We start from the raw sequence: 21093 nt of genomic DNA, 5'->3' as shown, positions 1-21093 counted from the left end.
CCCCCCCAAAAAACCCATACCTACCAGCAGTCAGTCCTAATTCCTTCCTTTCTGCCCCTGGCAATCACTAATCTTTCTGCCTCTATGGATCGGCCTATTGTGGGCAACGTAAATGGAACCACATCATATGTGGCCTTGCATATCCAGCTTCTCTCACTTAGCATAATACTTTCAAGATTCAGCCACGTTGTAGCATATAACAATACTTCATTACTTTTTATGTTTGAATAATATTTCGCTGTATGGCTATATCATGTTTTGTTTATCCATTCATCAGTTCATGGATATTCGGGTTGTTTACACTTTTTGGCTATTATGAATAATGCTTTATAACATCTGCGTGCACGTTTTTATGAGAAATAACGTTTTCAGTTCTCTGTGGGTATATACCGAGAAGTTAAATTGCTGGGTCGTATAATAATTCTGTGTTTTAACTTTTTGAAGAACTGTCAAATTCTTTTCTACAGAGGCTGCACCATCTGACGTGCTCACCGGCAATAAACCAATTTACCAATGTACCAACTTCTCCAACCTCTGCCCACACTTATTATTCTCCGTCCTTTAATTCTAGACCTCCTAACTCGTGGTCATATCAAGCATGGTCCTACCTGGGCATGTGACGGCGGAAGTCCTCTTCTTATGTAAACACCAAAGAGAGCGTCCTTCCCAAGGGAGATGTTGAACTTTAAGAACTGGGGCTGACTGATATGAATCTGGGATCTCCAAAACACGCCTGGTGGGACCTCCTGGGTCACCCGCCGCCCAACTTCTGCTTCGCCACTGTCTATGCTGCTGTTTTTCAATGACCAGGGCACTGGAAGACAAGAATAGAGATCAAGTCGGTGACATTTGTCTACATTAGTTGGCTCTATATTTCTGTTTAATGATATTCCAGGATTTAAAAAAAAAAAAGTATTAAGATTAAACTCATGGCAACTTTCTCTTTAAGTCACAGCTTAAAACATTTACATATTAAATCACAAAGCTATAAACTCCTACCCCAGGGCATCTGAAATGTTGGTATAATGATTTCTAAAACTTCTGAGGCTGCTCTTTACTGATCACATATAATAAGAGCTGGAGTCTGCTAAGTACATGTAAAGCTTTTGACAACCCCTAATGTGACTGAGATGTAAAAAGTATCATCAGGGGAGGGGAGAGTGATATTAATTTGGCACCACATCGAATTCTTGAAGCCTTTAATTATTCTTTCCATTCGCAAACAAGTCCAATATACTCTGACATTTTCATAAACTAAAAAAGAAGCAACAGTAAACGAAAATTGGTCCAAAGTAAATAAAGTACAATAGAAAACGGGACTTGATCTCAGGGTGACTAATGCTGGGAGTGACCCCTTCCTTGAGCAGGAGGGAGGGAGCTAAGAGCCATGTGGAAACCACGGTGACAGCGAAGTGTCTCTGCAAAGCACTATTTAAAATGGCTTATATGGCAAATATCAGTTGCCCACAGTCAGCATCCTTCAAAACTTTAACAACAGCCATTCCAGAATATCTATTTTGAAAGAGGAGTTTTGAGTAACAATAAACCACCAGTGCCTTGTACCCTTCCAAGGGCAGCTGGCTTCCTTTGTGATCACAGAATTAAGGAAAAGCTGGGAGTTACTGGTGGCTACCCAAGAAAACCAAGTTAATCAATCTCTCAGAGTCTCGTTTCCCTCATCCGTAAAATGGGAATAAAGCCTTCTTGGAACCATTTGTGATTCCTTCAAAAGGATTCTTAATTTAAAAAAAAAAATCCACCTCCCATCTTCTTGAGAACGTCTAAGTTATTTGAAACCAGATACGGAAAGACATTTTTGTTTTGAGGGTCTTCATTTTTCAGTTGATCACTCTGATGGCCTTATGAATCTGAAAACTTCTTCGGCCCAGTGGGGAAAGGCTTGGAAATACGTTCCCCTCTGCATTTGGAGATGGATTCTTCGGAAAATTTTATCTATATTTGGCCACTGCACATTGCAAAAGGTTTGGGTGGTCGGAGAGGTCATAAGATTGCTGAAGACTGGTGTGAGGGTCAGTGAAGTTCTGACTTAAGAGACACAGCTCACTTTCTATCTAGCCACCCTGCCCAGACAAGACTCATAGATGACCTTGGAGACAGTGTCTCCATCTGTAAAATGAAGAGGTAACGTTTTTGGATCTCTGGAGGTTTTCTGTGTCTAAATTATGAGAGAAAATCACAGAGTGACTTGAGGGTCTGAAGTTATTATTTTTTTTTCTTTTTTTCTTTAAGAAGAGAAGTGATGATTCATTTGTGTGTAGTTCAATAGTGGATCAATAAAAAGTCAACGGGGGCTTAAAATAAAGTAGGAGGAGCACTGGTTTGGATCTTAAGAAGAAACTCTTGACCTCTAGAATAATAAAACTAGGGAACAAACTCTTCAGGGAAGTTTGGAAGCTTCCTTCACATAACACCGTTAAGAAGAAAAAAAACAACTAATAAGTCCTGAGTGGCTCAGATCTTTGGATGGGGACTTGATGGTTTGTTCAGCAAACATTTTTATGTTGGCTAATGGTCGTGGACCACTTCCCTATAAAGGGAAGAAATACCGACTAGTATATGAGAGCAGAGACTCTTTCTGGGCTGAAACTGCCTCGGTTCAAATCCTAGCTACTAAGTTTATCAACTCTCTGAGCCTCAGTTCATTTATAGTTGGGACACTATTATCATTTATTTCATCGGGTTGTTATAAAGATTTAATGAGTTAATCCGTGAAAAGCTTTCAGAATAATTTTTGGCACAAAAGAAATACTAAATAAAAATTAGTTATTATTATCATTATTATTAATCTATAAGGCTCTAAGCCTAAATTCAGTGTTGCTTATTTTGCTGAAACAATGACAAGCCCAGGGGAAAATACTTATTATCACCAGTTGATCAGAAGCTCCGACTACTATAAATTGGAAACGAATTTGTACTTAAATATGCTGCTTTTGACAGACTCCATCCTGCCCCCAAATCAGGGCCTTTTGTGAGAAGGGATATAATAAAAAGAACCCAGTAAGAAAGAAAGGTAGTAAAAAAGACCCCTGGGGAAGAATAGATAAGGGGCCTCTGATAGTGACCAAAAGTAGCCCCAGGAATCATAATGTGGCAACAAGTTAAAAAAAATGCATTAAAAAAAAATTTTTAAAGAAATTATTCATCTTTAAACTTATGAAGATGGGCTTTCCTTCATGTCCGCTGGGCTTTCAGGGTTGCTGGGTTAATGACGGGATATGAAAAAGAAGCAGGAAAGCAGCACCCACAAGCCCGCTAATCTACTGTTGAAACCTAAATGGATTTTGATAATGTCAAGCCAAATGAGGAAGCCGGAGCTGCGCGAGGGAGCTGGCCTCCGGACTGCGCTGGCTCTGCAGAAATTCGGACAAGGAGCTGCAGGAGTTTACTTCTTATAGCAGTGGGATCCTCCTTCTTTCACTAGACCCCAACTTCAGGACCCCGACTTCAGTAAATTAGCTGCTACCACCAGTGAGTTCGAACTGCCTTGTCCATTGTCGCATCTCCCCCTAAGATTCCAGATGTTTCTCTCCTTCCTGTTTCATCCACCAGAGAGGCAGTGCCCCTGGCTGATGAAATACAGGCTCTGCAGCCAGACAGCACTGGGTTCACGCCCTGGCTCTGGTTCTTCTGTGCAGTGTGACCTCCAGCAATTTGCTTAACCTCTCTGGGCCTCCATTCTTTTTTTTTTTTTAAATAAAATGGGAATAATAATAATAGTAGGTATCTCATAGGGTAGGAGTAACAAATGGAAATACACAAAGAAGGGCTTTGTACAGTGCCTAGCACATAATAATAGTAAAATAAATGCCAGCTAGTTACATTGAATTAAAGAATGAAACTACATGGGAAAGCATTTGGCTTTCTTTCCAGATAAAGGATTTTCTAAAAGAAAAACAATGTGTGTATATGTGATATATATGTATGTATATGCGTATATATGTATACATATTTGTATCGATCATCTAAAATCTATCTATCTATCTATCTATCTATCATCATCTATCTATCTACTTATCTACCTATCTACCTACCTATCAAGAGAAAGAAGATAGAATAATTATTCTGGAATAGTCTTAACTATGGAATAAGCTTAAATTTGGGAATCAGCATCTGTTCCCAGCACTGATTTTTGATGGGACCTTCTGGAAGCCAATATGGTTACTTTATTGATTAGCTTGCTTAATTGATAAACCTGCTGTAGTGAGTAACAATGAAATTAAGGTCCAGGTCAACTGCACCCTCACACTGAAGCTCTCTTTTTCTTTATGCTCCTCACCCCCAACCAGAAAAATAGGTTCTTTCTCTGAGTTCCATAACGGTTACACTTAACTACAGTGGCACCTGTTGTCAGGTACTGTAATTGATTTTGCCTGTCTTCCTATGTCTCTCTCAGTAGACACCGTGCTCCCTGAGGTCAGGCAGAGCTGCGAATTCAGCTCTGGGTTCTCTGTGGTTTGCACCTGGCAACCATGAGCACTCCACAAATGCTTGTTGAACTGAATCGAGTTTTACCTGCCCATCTGAGAGTGTATTTTAACACAGCCCCTGTAATTACCGGGTAAAATGAGAACCTTAAGGAAGATTCACTTTGCAAAGTTGCACGGAAGCTGACTTTTTTTTTTTTAATAAAATTAACTTTTGAAAACTCTATGGGGATATTTATTATTTAAAATAAAGTTCCTCGCGGATCCTGTTGAAAATTCACAAGTAAAACTTTTAATTTATCTTTTGTGTAAAAGCTTATACACAAACAAACCAAGGGAGTTGGAGTTTAGTAAAATGGTTCTTAAAGTAACAACTGAAAGTCAAGGGTTAATCCTGATACTTAATGATCTTGAAACTTTTGTGGAAGGAGCAGGTGTGTAAGTGGACTATTTGGTTGAACTCCCATCCTTGCCACTAAGCAGCTGGCTGGTTTAACTTCAAAGGTTTCAGTGTCCTTACCTACATAACAGTGGTTTGGACCTTTGAGATCTACTGAGGTCTACAGAGTGAGTCAGGAGGGTCACCTCCGGGTATATGCTACAAAGAGGTGTGTGTGTGTGTGTGTGTGTGTGTGTGTGTGTGTGGTGTGGCAGGAGGTACTTACACTTTAAAAATAAAACTCGATTCATTTAACATGTTATTGTTAGTGTTAAAACTAGTAACTGCTTTCAAACCAAATTCTCCAGATGTGCAATTGCATTATGCTTTTGCAAAGAGGTGTTTCACTTTCCATATATATATTTCAATTTCATATATCATTTTGAAAGAATTTCAGATTTATAGAAAAAATTTAAAAAATGGTCCAAAGAATTTCTGCATATCCTTCATCCAGATTCCATAACCATTATATCCATTTGCTTCATGTTCTCCCTCATATATAAATACATAGGTATATATTTTTTTCTGAAACATTGAGAATAAGTTACAAACAGGGTGCTGCTCCGTTACCTCTAAATACTTCTATGTGTTTTTTTCCTAAAAGCAAGGACATTCTGTTTTCGGAACCACTGTATAATTATCAAAAACAGAAAATTAACATTGATACAATGCTCTAATTTACAGATCTTATTAAAATTTTCTGATTGTTACACTCATATTCTTTGTAGCAAAAGAAAACAAAGATTTTCCTATATACTTTAAAAAAATTTAAAATAATTGCATATAACTTCTGTAATTTTAAAAAGAATGAAAATTAAAAAAAAAAACAAACCTTTTTTGTAAATACTGACTCAAAGAGCTAAGAAGAAAAGATGACTTTTGCCAATTGCTGCGGGCAGTGCTGGGAACCACCTTAGGGACTTCGTCCCTGGAGGTCAAGTCCCTGGGCTGGCGTCCAGGAGTGAAGGGCTGTGCTGCTCTCGCAGGTCAAAGAGGACAGCAGCGTCAGGCAACCTGACCTGACCCTGGGCCCCTCCGAGCCCCGGCAGCTGTTTTAGGACCACATACGTAGCCAGTCCCTAACAGGCTGCCACTGAGAGACAGGTAGCAAGGAAATAAAGTAATTGAGGTTTCTATCTGTACCTCCAGGGTAGGTATCCTCATACTGAGAAGTTTTGAAATCTCAGAAGGCAATGTTGCACAGCTGTGCTGGTCAACCCTGGGTTGGAATCTCAGCTCTAACAACTACTAGCTGTGTGCCTTTGGGCTCGTTGCTCCCCCTCTTTGAGTTTGCCCGCTCATCTGTACGATGGGGTTCTTCTGAGGATTAATCAGAGTAACCTACGTAATACCTGACTTGGAAGCACTTCTATAGCTTTCTATTCCGTTGTTGTGCTACCTAACATAGCTGTGATTATCCCAGATTTGGAGGACAAATTTATGATGGTGTAATTTAAAATATAGGTAGGCTGCCTTCGGTAGGCACAATTCGCTACGGTGGCCTAAGGGATAGGGTGGAGCTTCATGAAATAGGCTCTCATTTTCCAGAGCAGCTAAAATCAATATACAATGAGCGGTCAATACGTCTGCAGAGAAGGAGGGACCCGTCACATGAATTAAGGTGCTATAGCCAGAGAAAACAAAGTCACAAGTTCATTTACTCCAAATTACAAGTATTGATGTGTACTTTATCTGCTTCTCAGGTAGAGACCTCTACGTAACCTGTGTCAGCAAAATGCAGCCAGACTTTATTTATTTAATAATGATTTATAATGTCCAAAGCAATGTTGGGTGAGTCATTCATTCATACGTTCATGCAACAAATATTTATCGAGCATCTACTATGTACTAGGTAATCTATGGTTGCCATCAAAGTTGAGGTGTATGTTATAATCGCATCCTCCCTTATCTCAGCAGCCTGCAGCCCAGGGTCCCATGGACTCCATTTAGGCTTGGATTGGCAGCGTCAGGAAAAGAGGAAGCAAGCAGCCATTCTCTGAAAGTCTGGCCACCATCCTGGGGTTGTAGTTGATGACCGAGCATGGTGTCCTGGCAAGCAGGATCGAGTCCAGCCCACGTTTCCCAGAGCTGCAGCTTCCCTGTGAAACTCGCCTTTCTGTCTATGAGCTCAAAGTGACAAGTGAAGATGTTGATCATTTTGCCCTCAGAAGCAGATGCTTACTTAACACATGATGGTTCTGGCTGGTTCATCTCCCGCTCAAAGATGAGATTTCTGGGATTTTAGAAGCAACACTCTAATGATCAATTTTACAGGATAGCCCACCTCTACAGAGCACGGAAGATTGCTCATGGAAATGTGAAGCTATTGCCTATTTCAGAAACATGTACCTAAAATTCCAACCAGTTAAATAAGACTGATGTCAAGCAAATTGACAGCCTTCCATAGCCACATTAGGAGCTAATCATCTCAGAAAACGTTGCCATAATTCATTTATGGAAACAGCGAGACTATTCCCCAAACAAGTGATAAAGGGAATGGACTCAGTCATAGCAGGGAAATGAAGCCTCATATTAATACTTGCTAAACTTAACTGAACTCCGGAGGCACCTTGGCATAAATCTGCCTTGCAGATTATTCTGCCTCACATATTTTTATCTACTGCAAATAAAGTCGAATTCAGAATATTGCTTCAGTCATTACACCTCGTTTCCATTTATTTGGGAATCAGGACAAGCATCTGAGGGTTCTGTTTAACCGAGAGAGGGGCAGAAAGATTCTCCAAAGGACATTAGATTCACTGCCTTACACTACAGCTCTCCTGAGCCTTCAGCAGCCTGTCAGCCTTCACCCTGCGGCTGGCTGGCTATTCTTCAGGAAGAGATTTCCATCTTGAGTGCCACTGCTCCTGTGATGGTGTCCACAGCATCACGCAGCAATAATAGTTTTTATAAAATCCTTCCGTGCCTGGGACCACAAGCACTGAAGGATTTTATAAAAGTATGTAGCCTTTCATCTTTTAAAACCTCGATTTGTCGCCTCAGATAAAAATGGTCAACCCTTTGTCATGAAGAGTGTTAACAGATATTTATACAACTGACTGTTTAGGTGGCTTGCTTCTGCATTAATTTATAGTTCGGTTTATTAGTATCGTAGCAGCTAAAATTTATTAGGTGCTTACTACTTGCCACGTAATATCCTAATATCTTCACGATTTTTCCTGTTTTACAGATGAGAAGACCACGGAAGTAAAGTGACTTGCTTAAGGTCACACACCTCTTAAGTGGTAGAGCTGGGACTGAAAGCCAGGTCTGAGCAATACTGAAACTCACCTATCTACTACGCTGACTGTATTCTGGATCCTGGGCTAAGTACAAAAGATACAGAAAGGTGTGCATTCATGCAGAGAGCAGAGACCAATCTCCGGGTGTGCAAAGCAACTCTGAAAGGCAGAAGAGGCAAGGCAAGCAAGGGCAAATGCAGTGGGGTGGGGTGGGGATATTGGCTTCATGTCAAACCATGACCGTGCCGTGCACAATGGAACCTGTGCAGCCTAGAGCAGGGTTGACAACCAGATGCGGGTGACAACCAGATGCTAAAATCCACCGACGCAAGGCATTTCAGTGGGATCCATCTGTAACAACGGTGCAACAACATGGCCTCCAAAATGAGGGGAGTTGCTATGTCACTACGTAGGTGATTGGTATATTTGTCAGTAGACATGCAGCATCGTAATGACTGGCTCAAATAATGACCCCTTGCCTTTCCGGGAACTTCACTGACTTTGGAAAAGCCTTATGTAGGGAGGTGATCATTTCGAAACCCTGGGCTGTGTTCCTTGAGAGGCTGACAAGAGCCAGAGGAAGAATCACCAACCTCCCTACTAATCTGGCTCCTGGTACCGTGCACTAAGCCAACTAGTGAAAATCATAATGAAGTTTTTGCTGAAAGGGCAAGTGTAGAAAAACATGTTTCTAAACAGAATAACAGTCTTTGCCATTTTTTTCCAACTTGCATACCATCTGGAAATCCTGATTTTTTTTTTTTTTTTCAAATGGTAGGAAAGAAATGTGCTCCAGGCACAAATAAATGTTTACAGCTGAGTTATAAACCGAGAATGGTGGGGCTTAAAACAGGCTGGCAGCGATGGAACTCACGCTGCAGCGAGACAAACAGAGCCGTCGTGAGCAGGCCAGCTCATTTTCACATCGGCCCTTTCGAATGGGAAGTCCTGCTTCCCACTGACCTCACAAAGCACATGCTCGGGAAGACTTTATTCGGGTTTGTTCTCATTCTTAGAAGGTAAAAAAAAAAAAAAAAAAAAAAGATGAAGCAGCACACGATTGTCCATCTTGACATACTGAAAGCAGCCTTTGCCTTTGGAAAATACAGAACCTCCTAAGAAGTGCCAGCCCACAGAGGCTTGTTACAGCTGAGATGTCATGTTGATGTCAGTGAGAACTCATATTCAGGCATGTCTTATTAAGTACCTGATACCGCACACTGTGTTTTACAAGAGTTGTCTCATTTATGCTGGACGGCGGGCTGATGAGGGGGTACCATTGTACTGATGAGGAATCGGAGGCTGAGGGAGGACACGTGACCTGCTTAAGGTCACACAGCTGCAAAGGGATGGAGCTGTTGTTTGTTGTTTGCAGCTGGACCAACCCCAGAGTCCTATTATTTTAGAGGACCTGTCAGTGCAAAGTTAAAAAGAATGTATTATACCTAACTCTTGGTCAAGAAGAAAGAACTGATCTGTTGGAAGTTTGATCTCTTCTCCCTAGACTCTTATAATTTGTGTAATTACAGGAAAGGCCAAGGAAGGTAGAAATGGGCTTGTGAATGATACGGAGCTGTCAGCAAACTTTTTCTGTAAAAGGCCAGAGAGTAAACATTTTCGGCTTCGTGGGCCATCTAGTCTCTGTTGCAACTACCCACCTGCTTTGTTGTGGTGCCAAAGCAGCCACAGGCAACAAATGAACATGGCTGTGCTCCAATAAAACTTTATTTGCAAAAACAATCAGCTGGCTAGACTTGGTCCACGGTATGTAGTTTGCTGACCCCTGATATAAAGGATGCCTTGAATTTAAAATGAGTGACAGGCTTTGAGAACGATCCATGAAATTCCACTTGGGAGCTTATTCTTTCTTGAGATCAGTGAGCAAATTGGCTACACACAATGTGCCCTTTAAAAGTTCCCGTATTTTTTTTTGCCTCTGGGCCTAGCCAATCAAACTAGATTCTCTTATGTTATCTGACCAGGTCAGAACACTGTATTGAATCTTTGTTCTCAAGGCTTATCTAATCCCAGATCTATAGAAAGAGTGCTGCGTGCTCGTGTAATGAAGATGTATGAGTTCATTCCTTTTAACATAGAAATACACGCGAGATGGTGAGTGATTCTGGCAGTCTGTGGACTCCCTTTTCTTGATGTGAAACCCAACCACCAACCACGTTAAGGTTTAATTGAAAGAGAGAGTGAAGGAAAAAAATAAACCATGAGCAACAACAAATGGGAAAGGGAAGAAAAAGGCCAAAGAACATAGTCTCCTAACTAATTAATCAAGGGCTTAGTTTCCACTAACGTCTCGGAAAGTGTAGGCTGCCCTGCCTATTAGCTTTCTTTCCAAACCTGAGAAATATAAATGCTCTAAGGAGCAGGTAATGAAATCTCTATTGACGTGCCATCTTAGATGGGACTCACGTGTCTGTGTTTTGCTTATATTTTAATTTGGTTCTGCTGGATACTTACCAGTAATTGCTTCATAAGATTACCCTCCCTGGCAATGTGTGGTGTATCTTGATTAAAACATTATCAAAGTGAAGGATTATTGTATAACACACCAAAAAAAAAAAAAAAAAAAAAAAAAAAGAAAAAAAATGGAGGGGGTGTTATTTAATTAACTTATTGCCAATATTTCTTGATTGTCTCTTTGAAACACTAGAAAATTAGTTAATTGGAATTGATTCAGGTTATCTAAATGTATAGATTGGGAAGCGGGCAAGAGGGAGGTCACTGGCTAAAGAAATTTAAACCTAAGGTCACTTTCTCTAGAAGAGTTAGTGGAGTATGAGAAGACTAAAATCTTCCTAGTAGTGTTTTAAATGAAACTGTACAGTAAGTTACAGAAGAGAACTGATACTTTCAGTCATCAGGAGCGCACTGTTTTGGTGCTCAGAAACGAGGTGTTCCAAGTTTTACTTCGACTTTAAGCAATTTTTAATTCTCACCCTTTTTCATAAGAGTCCTATTGACAAAATTTATTGGATGACACTTTGGCAACCATTCTGTCTGCCTCCTAGCTCACTGGGAAAATATCTGAACTGGTGATGTTATATGACTTACACAACATTTTCAAAAGTGTGCTGTATCTGAGTGGGAAAATTCTGGTCTTTCCCAAGACACCACGGAAAGTATTTCTTCATTTGTTAGAGACTCCACGCTCTCAGTTAGGACTTGTTCTCTTTGTGCTGTGTGGGATGATAAAGTGGGGTAGGGGATCTGGATGAAGCTTACTCACAAACGGGAGGAGTGGCTGACCTTAATTTATGGAAGTTAATGCCTATCGGCAGTCCCCTTTTATGAAGGACTATACGTAAAAAGAGTTTGTACATAATTTCAGAGTGTATGCACACATAACGGACATGCCTGTGCCTGAAGATAGAATATGCATATTCACTTTTAAAGTGCATTCTGCATTCTTCTCACAGTGCAGGGTACAGACTTGTAGATTCAAGGACATTTATGGGTAAAATATAACAGAGACCCCTAAAGCAGGGTTACTCAAAGAGCAGCACTGTCGATATTTTGAGCAGGACAGTCCTTCGCTGTAGGAGATAATTCTTCCTAGGGCTGTCCTGTGTATTGTAGAATGTTTACCTCAATCTTGGCCTCTATTTACTAGAGGCCAGTAGCACCTACTCTAATTGTGACAATCAAAAAAGTCTTCAGACATCCCCTGGCAGGCAAAAATGCCTCGGGCTGAGAACCACTGTCATAAAGGAAACCGAAGTTGCAGATGGTGTCAAGTGCTGAAAGTGAGTGGATTAAAATCCGAGGCCAACAAATTTCGCTTGGGGCTTTTTGGTCAGTGAAGGCAGAACATGGTCAGTTAAGACAAAATATGCTTTTCATTTTTAGGTGTAGTTTTAGTTACCTGATAATGGAAAGCATATAATTTCATCCTCAGATAAAACTTTTTCATGCTTACTTAAAGGTAATTTAGTGTTATTATTAGGATAGATGAGATGAACAATTATTACAGACTGGATAAAAAGACAAAAGAGTCACACGCGAAGCACTGGGACAGCGCTGGGGAGAAAAATTTCAGCAACATTAGCATCTCGGGATGACCAATGTCCACCTCTAAGGGAAGATGAATTCTGGAATCTTCTCTGTGGAAAATGACTGATCTAAGAAAAACGCCAATGAGCTTGCCCAAAGGGGCACCGGGTAGAGATTTGAGTCTTGATTTTTACCTGCCTGCTTGTTTGATTTGGGGTAAGTTTATAAAACATCCTGGGCCTCAGCTTCTCTGAGATAATATCCTCTCCTTTAGAATTGCTGAAGTTATACAATACAAAGCCTGATGTACAATAGGTGCCTAATAAATGTTATTTCCTTTCTCATCTTTGAAATATCCCTGTGGGGTATTTTGAGACACGTGGGGGTGAACCGCCTATGTGTGCCAAGAGGCAGAGTGGAAAATTCTGTGTTTGCGGAAACCCTCCCAGATCATCGCTCTCACGTGTGATTTCCACCCTGAATTAAACACACCACCCTGTGTCACTGGCTGCTCTCGTCTTTTAATTGTCCCAGGTTCTGTTTTCTCTCCTCGTTCTCGGCACTTTGTTTGCACCTTTTTTTTTTTGCCCCTGCAAGAATACAGTTGCCTGATTGCTTCAACAAACATTTCTATTGTCCCCTTTACCCACTCTGAGAAGAGAAGCTTTGTCCCCCGGTTGTCAAAACTCATTTCTATCTCCCCTGAAGCTGAGTCTCTTTCTCTTCCTTTCCGTGCCAGGTGGGGCTTCCTCCCTGGGGAGGCTGCATCTCTCCTCGGGAGAGACTGTCGTCTAGTGCGGCACGTGCTGCCTGCTGCCGTGGGCTTTCTCGATTAGGAAGGACTTGCTCCTGCTGCTGCTGCCGCCACTCCAGCTGCTGCTGTTGCTGCCGCTTCTGCCCAGGCCTTGGGATGCTTTCAAGTAGCTCCAGACTGTGCCACTCGCTGCAGATAGCATAGGTATGCACATTGCTCTGAGCAGGCACCGCGCCAGCTCTGAGTGACTCCAGCCAAACACAGCTAACAGACAGGAACAGCAAACAGCTTTTAATGGGGGCACCTCAGAAAGGCAACACGTTTTTGTTTTTTTTTTTTATTCCCCTTTCTTTTCCTTTTTGCATACCTTCCAAGATTTGAATTGGAAAACCTGAACTAGCTGGCGAGAGCCCTGAATTTTCCTGTGACCTCAAGAGGGCAAGCAGCAGCTGTAACCTCACCTTTGCCTCCAGATGGCATTGTTGCCACATCATCGTTTCCTGGTAAGCCGGTCCTTATCCCATTGTTAAAGGTGTGTCCATCTGCCGGCTGGAGTTGCCAATTGAGTCCGAGCAGATGCATTGCTGCAGGAGAGACAAAGTAATGAAAATATGAATAGATAATTCAGCAATGCAAATGTCAAGGGGGTGGGCCAGGTGTCTTTTCCAAGTAACTGCCTTTTAAGGAAGCTGTGGGTTCAAAAGTGGCCTGCCCCAGGCTGCAGGGAATAGCTATATGCAGAAAGCAGGCAGACCTGGGTGTTCACAGCCTCAGGGATGGGGAGTGGGGAGAGGACCCCCACGGTGGGCAGAGTAGGGAGAAAGAAATGTAGCCTAGGCCTTCCAAGTGGTGCCACCGTGAGGGGAAATGCCCCTTTGGGGTCACTGTAGAGGGGACGTGCTCCATCGCATCCTGCCTTTCCCACGTCCTGGAGGCAGTCGTTCTCAGACTGCTAGTCCCGGGGTCCTGATGAGGACAGTTTCCCCGAAAATCCTCGGAATGTAAATCGGTTTCAAGACCAGGCTGCCCAGATGGGGCTGGCTGGCTGGTCTGACGACACCTGTACGGAAACGCCAACACAGCCACCGGCGGCTGTGGTTGCACCGGCCCACTGTGAAGCCCACGCCCTTTCTAAGCTTATGAACACTTTCCTTTTCACTTCTTGTGGAAACAGCTTGGGAAGGGTGAGCGGAATGGGGTACCGTCCTGCGAATATCACAATTCCTCCTCTCTCTTTCTCCCTTACCCGCCCCTACCCCCCAGACCATCACAGCTCAGGAGACCTGAGCTCTGAGGCACCTCCTCGTCTTTGCTCAGGACACCAGCTTGTCTGCAAAGCACTTGCTCTACCCGCAGGTGCACCTCAAACCTCCAAACACAAACCTCCTCTGGTCCTCCCTGTCCCTCTGTCTGTCCTAACTCCCCGCTTCCCAATTACTTTAGCAAACTCAGCACGCGCCTATCTTTGACGCTTCTTGGTGAGCGGTTTGCACGGAATGAAAGGCAGATCTCAGACAATCTGCATTCTTTCCAAGCCCTCATCTAAGAAATGCTTCATTTGTGAATAACTAAGGAGTTCATTTCCCTGCATATTTTCCATCCAAACAATAATCGCATGACGCCTGTCTGGCATTTCAACCGGACACAGGCTGACGCTGTTGCTATGTTTCCAGCGCTACAGGGGAGAAAAGGCTGTTGACAGGGAAAGGTTCTGAGTACGATGCGGGGATGAGAGAAACAATTAACCACAGGAAACACAATTAACAATGCTTAGGAAATTGTTCACACAGCAATTAATTCTGCATGCCTACCACCACTTAAAGTCAGGCTGCATTCTATTAAGGTTAAAAACCTATCCTCAAACAATACGGCTCAGACTGATGGCTGCAGATTAAGGTGGCAAGGTGTCCCTGTGTGTATGTCTGCTTTATTTTGTTGTTTTTTACACACTTTCCTAACTCAGAACTGTGTCGTTGTTGTTTCTATACATTACTCTGAAGTACAAAGCCCGCTACTGCAACTCTTCGAGATAATAAATACTAATAAGAGTAAGTGACATTTACTGTACACTTTCTGTCAAGGTAACATCTAATTTTCCCCCACAGTTTATCTGTTATATGTAGGTCACTTACTTGAAGAGACCAGATTCTGCTGTCTCAAATAATGACATATTTTCACTGTACAGAGGTCAGGAAATGAGAACTAATCGTGGTTGCTTCGAGATAACGATAGCTTCTGATTTGTAATTACAAGGTGAAGGGAGCCAAAGAATTAGCTATTTTAAAATGATTTTTTAAAAAATATATTACAATTGGGTTATCGGGGCTTGCCTTGAGCCGGCTTGCTGCTGAGCTGGAGATGTGTTTCTTCCGGGGGGGTCTCTGTGTTTTAAGACAGACACCGACAGGTGTTACAGGCAGCACAGGGGTTGAGCCCAACAAAGCTTTGCTTTTCACCTCTATGAAGGGACGCGGTGGCTCCATCAGGAGACGATGACAACCTTCCCAGTGCCCCATCAATATGAAAACTTGTCGAAACGGCCCCCTGCTTATAGAACTCAATCTCGCCATCCCATGCAGAACCACAACCGTCAGTTTGTGGAGCATACATAGCAAGCACACCATACCCTACTCTTCCCGCACCTAAAGAGAGCATTCACGAAGCTGGGTTCCCTCTGTGTTCAAAGATGCCTGACCTTCTCCCTTTTTGTTTTGGGTTTCATAGCATCTCCTTATTAAAAAACACAACACAACACAACAACAACAAAAAAAAAACGTATTAAGAAAACTACAGATCGGGTGAGAAGGGTTAGGGTCAGAGCGTATAAGTAACTTCTCAGACAGCTCCCAGAAGTGGAAAGAAAAATAAGAAAGTGAGATGAAGATGGGAAAAGGGGAGAAGCCAAATCCGCGGAACATAAGCTCAGTCTTCCCAGCAGCGGCGACACGACACAAATGAGACTCATGTTTGGGCATATTTTCTGTTGCTGAATTGAACGTTAAGTAAATAAGTGAGAATTATCCCGGGGTATGACCACCTTCTCTTGTGTTTTTTTTTGTTTGTTTTTTGGAGAGTCTGAAAATAGGCTTTTGTTTGCATTTTCTTTCTTGATCAGCTCTTCCTTCTCTCTTTCTGATTAAAAAAATGAGACTATCTTTCTGACCTGTGAGGATGGACTGAAGTGTCCTTAGAATAAAGACCCAGGGGAGCTGTGAAGTCAATGAGTTTCCTGGCTAATGAGAACTCCGTTTCCTATTCTGCTACTGATTTGCTCCATGGCTGGGGCTGAGAAATCAGTCAGTCAATCTTCCCCCTTACCTTTTGTAAAGGTTTCCCTCTATAGGTAGAATAATGGCTGCTTAGGGACAGAGGGAGGTTAAGCATCTGTAACCCTGGAAGATCTCGCAGAGTGCCTTGAATATAGAAGGCACTCCATAAATGTTTATTAGAATAGGTAATGACACATGGAGGCAGATCGAGAAGCTGGACTGTAGGACATCATATTCTCAAAGATAAAAAAAAGACATAATGCAGAGGTGTGAAGAATGAAGTGAAATAGTGCCGGCAACGATATGGATGAGTTTGCAAAGAAAAGCTATTTTAATTATTAGTAATATCCATATCTGCTGCCGGCCTTTGAACCCAGTCTATGGCCAGCACTGTACGAGACTTTCTAAAGACATTAGCAAGACTCATGGCTTACATTTGAGGTAGGTACTATCATAATCCCCATTTTACAGGTAGGGGAGAGGTGACTGGGAAGCCTAATGACAGCGGGATTTTGGAATCGTAGGAGGATTACTGTGGAGGTGGCCGACTGCTTCATATGTTAGTGATCTGTTTACCAATTTTAGTTTGCAATAGGATCTCAGCAAACCTGGTCTCTTTCTTGCAACTCACTATGGTTGGCGAATGACCATCTTCTAATTCAAAACCCCTTCCCGAAGGGGTTGAGTTTTCTTATCTTGTTGAATTCAGATGTGGCTCTGTGACTGGTGGCCCAAACTGTGCACGCCTTTTTCCCTCTGCCACACAGTCAGCCTGGGTCTTGAGTAAAGATAACATGGCTCAGAGCACGGCTGACCAGTGACAGAACACAGAACGAGGAAGAGGTGTCACTGTTGTAAGCCACTAAGAGCTTGGGGTTCTTTGTTACAGCAGCATTCCTGAGACTGTCTTGACCGATACATTCACTTACAAGGAAGGTGGGAAACTCCATTTTTACACAACAGATCTCTGTGCATTCCTTGCAGTTAATTATTTACAGGGTGAGGATCCTTTCTGAAATCCAGCCAGGAAGAGTTAGGACATATTTAAGGTCACTCACTACGTTTGGTGCTATAAACGGCAATGAAAAATAGCGCTTTAAACATTATGTCATAGTATTTCCCATTCTATGAATCAGATTGAGAAAGCTGAGAAGCCTCAGAGTAGCCAGAGTTATTGCTTCTTTATCTTAAGATTTTAGGCGAACGGTGGCCTCAATGACTTCCACCCTGGATGCAGTGGGTGGTCCCGTCTCCCACTCCCTGCAAATGCCCCAGCATCTCATCCCAAAAGGTCCCGTTCAGACCATCTTAGGGTCAGAAGTGAAATGAGTTTGAGAGGCTCTCTCCTTAACGTTACTCACCCCCGCTGGCAGCCAAAATGCACAATTTATCATGATTTGACAGGCTCTGCTCCAGAGGGACCCTCGGACAGAACAATGGGGCTCCACGGGTCAGCAAGGATGGAACAGGGAAAGGCTCCAAGTGGAAGCTTGTGTAATCCAGGTGGCAGCTGGGAAATCAGCCACTAAAAACACAGTAGGCAGCCAAAAGCTAAAAGTTTCTCTCTGGCTAATTGGAGAAAACTTTCATCGAGTGCTGAAAAGTGAACCAAGGCAAGATGGACAGACCACACGCAGATCCCAGATTTCAGCAAGAATAAGAAACAGACCCACCTGGAGTTAGGGGGATATTTTTCTTATTGAAGTTGCCTGTTTTCGTGCCAGATGGGCTCTGAGAGAACTACTCAGAGGGAGCCCGAGCAAAAGGGAGAGGCATTGGTGGCAGGTAACAGAATTCTCCAGCGAGCACAAGGCTGGGAGGTTGCAGGCCTGGAAAAGTGGCAGCTTGGAATAGGGGTTGTCTAAAATAGTAATTAGGGTATGTGTGGGCCCTGCTGGGTGCCACTTAGAACCTTCCATGTTCGTTGGCTGGCAGAGGATCAACCTGACAAGAGGGTCAATCAATATGTCAGCAACGCGTCCCAGCCAGCTGCTCAGCCCCTGCTTATCAAAGAGAGCAAGCACGGGGGCCACGGATGCTCTGTGTTTGCTGAGCAGGCCCCCAAGAGCAGGGGGTCTCTTCACACATCAGGCCTGTCGATATGTAACCCGAGGAAGAGATCGGGCTTTCCCTTTGAACATGGAAGGCTTCAGGCAAGCGGAGTTTAGGGAGTGGGAGGAGGGGGCCGGGCCTGCTGGGTCTTGTGGCTCAGCTGGGTCAGAGTCGCGAGGACCTTAGACCATATGGCGAAGCTCCTTCAGAGACCAGGTAGGAAGATGGCATGGGTCAGGGCTGGGTCTCCCTGCTTTTACATCAGCCGATTTAGTCAACAATGCCAGGGCTCCCCTGGGAAATGTAGCCAATTCCAAAAGTGCCATTGCCGAGAGAAGAGAACCACAGTGGAATAATCAGGGCTCGAATGCACAAACTCTAACCCTCAACTTGCACAGGCCATCTGCAGAGGCATTTTTGCAAGCAGTAGTGAGAATTAAGATGTGCAAATGAGCCTAATCAATGATGATGGGGACAATTAACGTTTATTTTGGCAATGTGCCAGGTATTGTGCTAATTATAGTAATGGTATCATTTCTTCCTCTTTTTTTTTTTTGTACCATTTGGCAAATATTTATTGAGCACCTACTGTGTGTTAGGTGTGTCCTAGGCACCAAGAATAATGCTGTTTACAAAACAACTTCCTTGCTCTCATGAAACTTACATTCTAGTGGGAGACATAGAAACTAAACACATAAGTGAACAGCAGAGTGTAGGGTTAGGGAATGCTGGGGCGTGGGGGATGGAGAATCGAAACTTCTTTCATTTAAACGTAGACTGGTCAGAGATGGCATCTGTGATAGGTAAGGTCTGAGCCAAGACCAGAAGGAAGTGAGGAATTCACGCTGATGTCCGGGGAGGAGCATTGGAGGTCGGAGGGAGCGCAGGGTGATGGGGAGTGGGTACCCTGCAGGGACTTAGCCTTGGACTTGGGTGAGGTGGGGTAGCACTGGAGGACTCTCACGAGGATGACAGCTCGTTTATTTCCATTCCCACCTGGTGAGGTGGTAATCTAATCTACATTTTCTAGATAAGGATATTGAGGCTCATGGAGGTTAGGTGTCTTGTCCAAGATCACACAGCCAGTGAGTGGGAAATCTGGCATTTAGACACGTGTCACTGCAGGGTCAGAGATGCCAAGCCCACGCTCTCCTGCGATGACTCACTCAGAGTCCTCACTGGAGGCCAACGGGCCCACCGAGTTCTCCAGGTGAACTGCTAGAGAGCCAGCCCTGGCCAACTAGCACAGGTGGGTTACAGAATCGCTTACTAAATACAGCTAGCGCTCACTCAGGAACAGACACTTCCCTTGGTAAGCGGTCACTCGCCCTCCACAAAAATGTCCTGGTCAGCAGCCAGTTTGCTGTTTAACTGAAAGGAATTGCCATTGTCAATAGAAAATAAAAATCTGTTTGGCATCTTCCATATAGGTTGACTAACTAATGATCACTGTTTGGTGGCTTTTTCCTTGGTCACCGTGCATATCACCCTTTGGGGACGCAGTTGGGGACGGTGCTGCTTTCTCAAAGAGGAGGGAGCCCATTGCAATGCATTAATAGTGCCTTCTTTAGGAATCCTGTCAGTGGCGAAATGACCTTCTGCCCCAAAGGAGAGATACAAACAAAACAGTGAAGGGTAACATTCTTGAAAATGCTCTGCATCTTAAAGGAGTTTAGAAATTTTAAATCTTAAAGGAGTTTAAAAAAAAAAAATCCCTTTCAAACTGCTTTGGTGAAGTGATTTCTCTTATTTCCCTCCCACTGTATCGTAAGGCATTAAATGGAATGAATTTTCAAAGCGCTGCAGGGACGTGACACCCACAGATCCCTTTACTAGCAATGGGATGCATGCATCGCTCTCCCAGGAATGCTCTGAAAACTTCCTTGCCTGCATCCAACTTCCAGCTCACAGCTTCCAAAATGGTTGCAAAGCTCATGGCGCAGGGATTAACACAAGAGAGGAAGGGGAAGTCACAGATATAATCCCAGGACCCTGGCAGGACCGCTGGAAATGAGAGAGGGCTCTGGAACACTGTGCCTGCATTCACGCCTCTACCTGCACTCTCTTCTCTTCCGGCCACGGTGCTAAAATGGTCATGCGTGGGGATTTTGTCTGTCACCCATATGTTCTAGTCCCTTGCAAAAGCGGGAGGGCTTTCTGTCCCCTCCTGCATGTCTGCCATGAGAACAAGGTGACAGTTGCATGAGGCAGCTCTGGGACCAGGGAGCAGTGTGTTCTCAAGACAACAAGAATCCACATGGAGGGAGTAGCACATTAATCTATTCTCATGACAGGCTCAGGATGCTACAGAGAATGGGAAGTGGTACGAAATTAATCAATTCTTGTGTTCGGAGGAAAAATAAATAGGGCTCTTTGCAGCTTCAGGATGCGTGGAGCCCCAAGCTCGTGTCATCCGTACCCCTGGGTCCCCTCACACCCCGTGTCCCCTCACACCCCTCACCTCATGCACTGCAGGTGGTGACTGCTGACACTGTGGGCGTGTAGTGTCTGCTGTGCTCAGGTGACCTCTGACAAGGCCCCCTTGCTCTCAGCATCACCAGGCAGATCAATACACAAGACAGACACGCGCTCACAGCCACTTTCTGTGTTCCTTGTGCGGAGTCTCCTGAAATGTACCCTGGAGGACTGGAGATGCTGGTCCAGCATCCTATTGTCCACTGAGCCAGCTTATCCTCAGGCAGATAAACACATGCCTGGAGCCATTCGCCACACAGCGTATCATTTACCACCCCAAACTACCCTGTTCCTGTCGCTATTTTTCCCAGGAAAGAAATAGAATAAAAGCCTTTCTTTCTCCAAGAAAGGACCCATGTGATCAAAATACCTTTAGAGAATGATAATATCGGTAGGCTTTATTCAGCAAATA

The 21093-nt window shown here is 43.5% G+C and overlaps 1 protein-coding gene across 1 annotated transcript in view; it reads right to left on the bottom strand.

The window, feature by feature from the left end:
• Positions 1–21093, bottom strand: part of TENM2 (teneurin transmembrane protein 2) — a 1175329-nt gene that overhangs the window by 173501 nt on the left and 980735 nt on the right. The window contains exons 10-11 of the mRNA XM_039877364.1: positions 13347–13469; positions 609–814 (exon numbers count right to left, since the gene is read on the bottom strand). Coding sequence (XP_039733298.1) covers positions 609–814; positions 13347–13469 — 329 coding nt within the window. The remainder of the gene's footprint in view (positions 1–608; positions 815–13346; positions 13470–21093) is intronic.

Source organism: Pteropus medius, unplaced genomic scaffold (genome assembly GCF_902729225.1).
Source record: "Pteropus medius unplaced genomic scaffold, Ma_sr-lr_union100, whole genome shotgun sequence".
Classification (NCBI taxonomy): domain Eukaryota; kingdom Metazoa; phylum Chordata; class Mammalia; order Chiroptera; family Pteropodidae; genus Pteropus; species Pteropus medius.
This window is presented reverse-complemented; position numbering and strand designations above follow the sequence as displayed.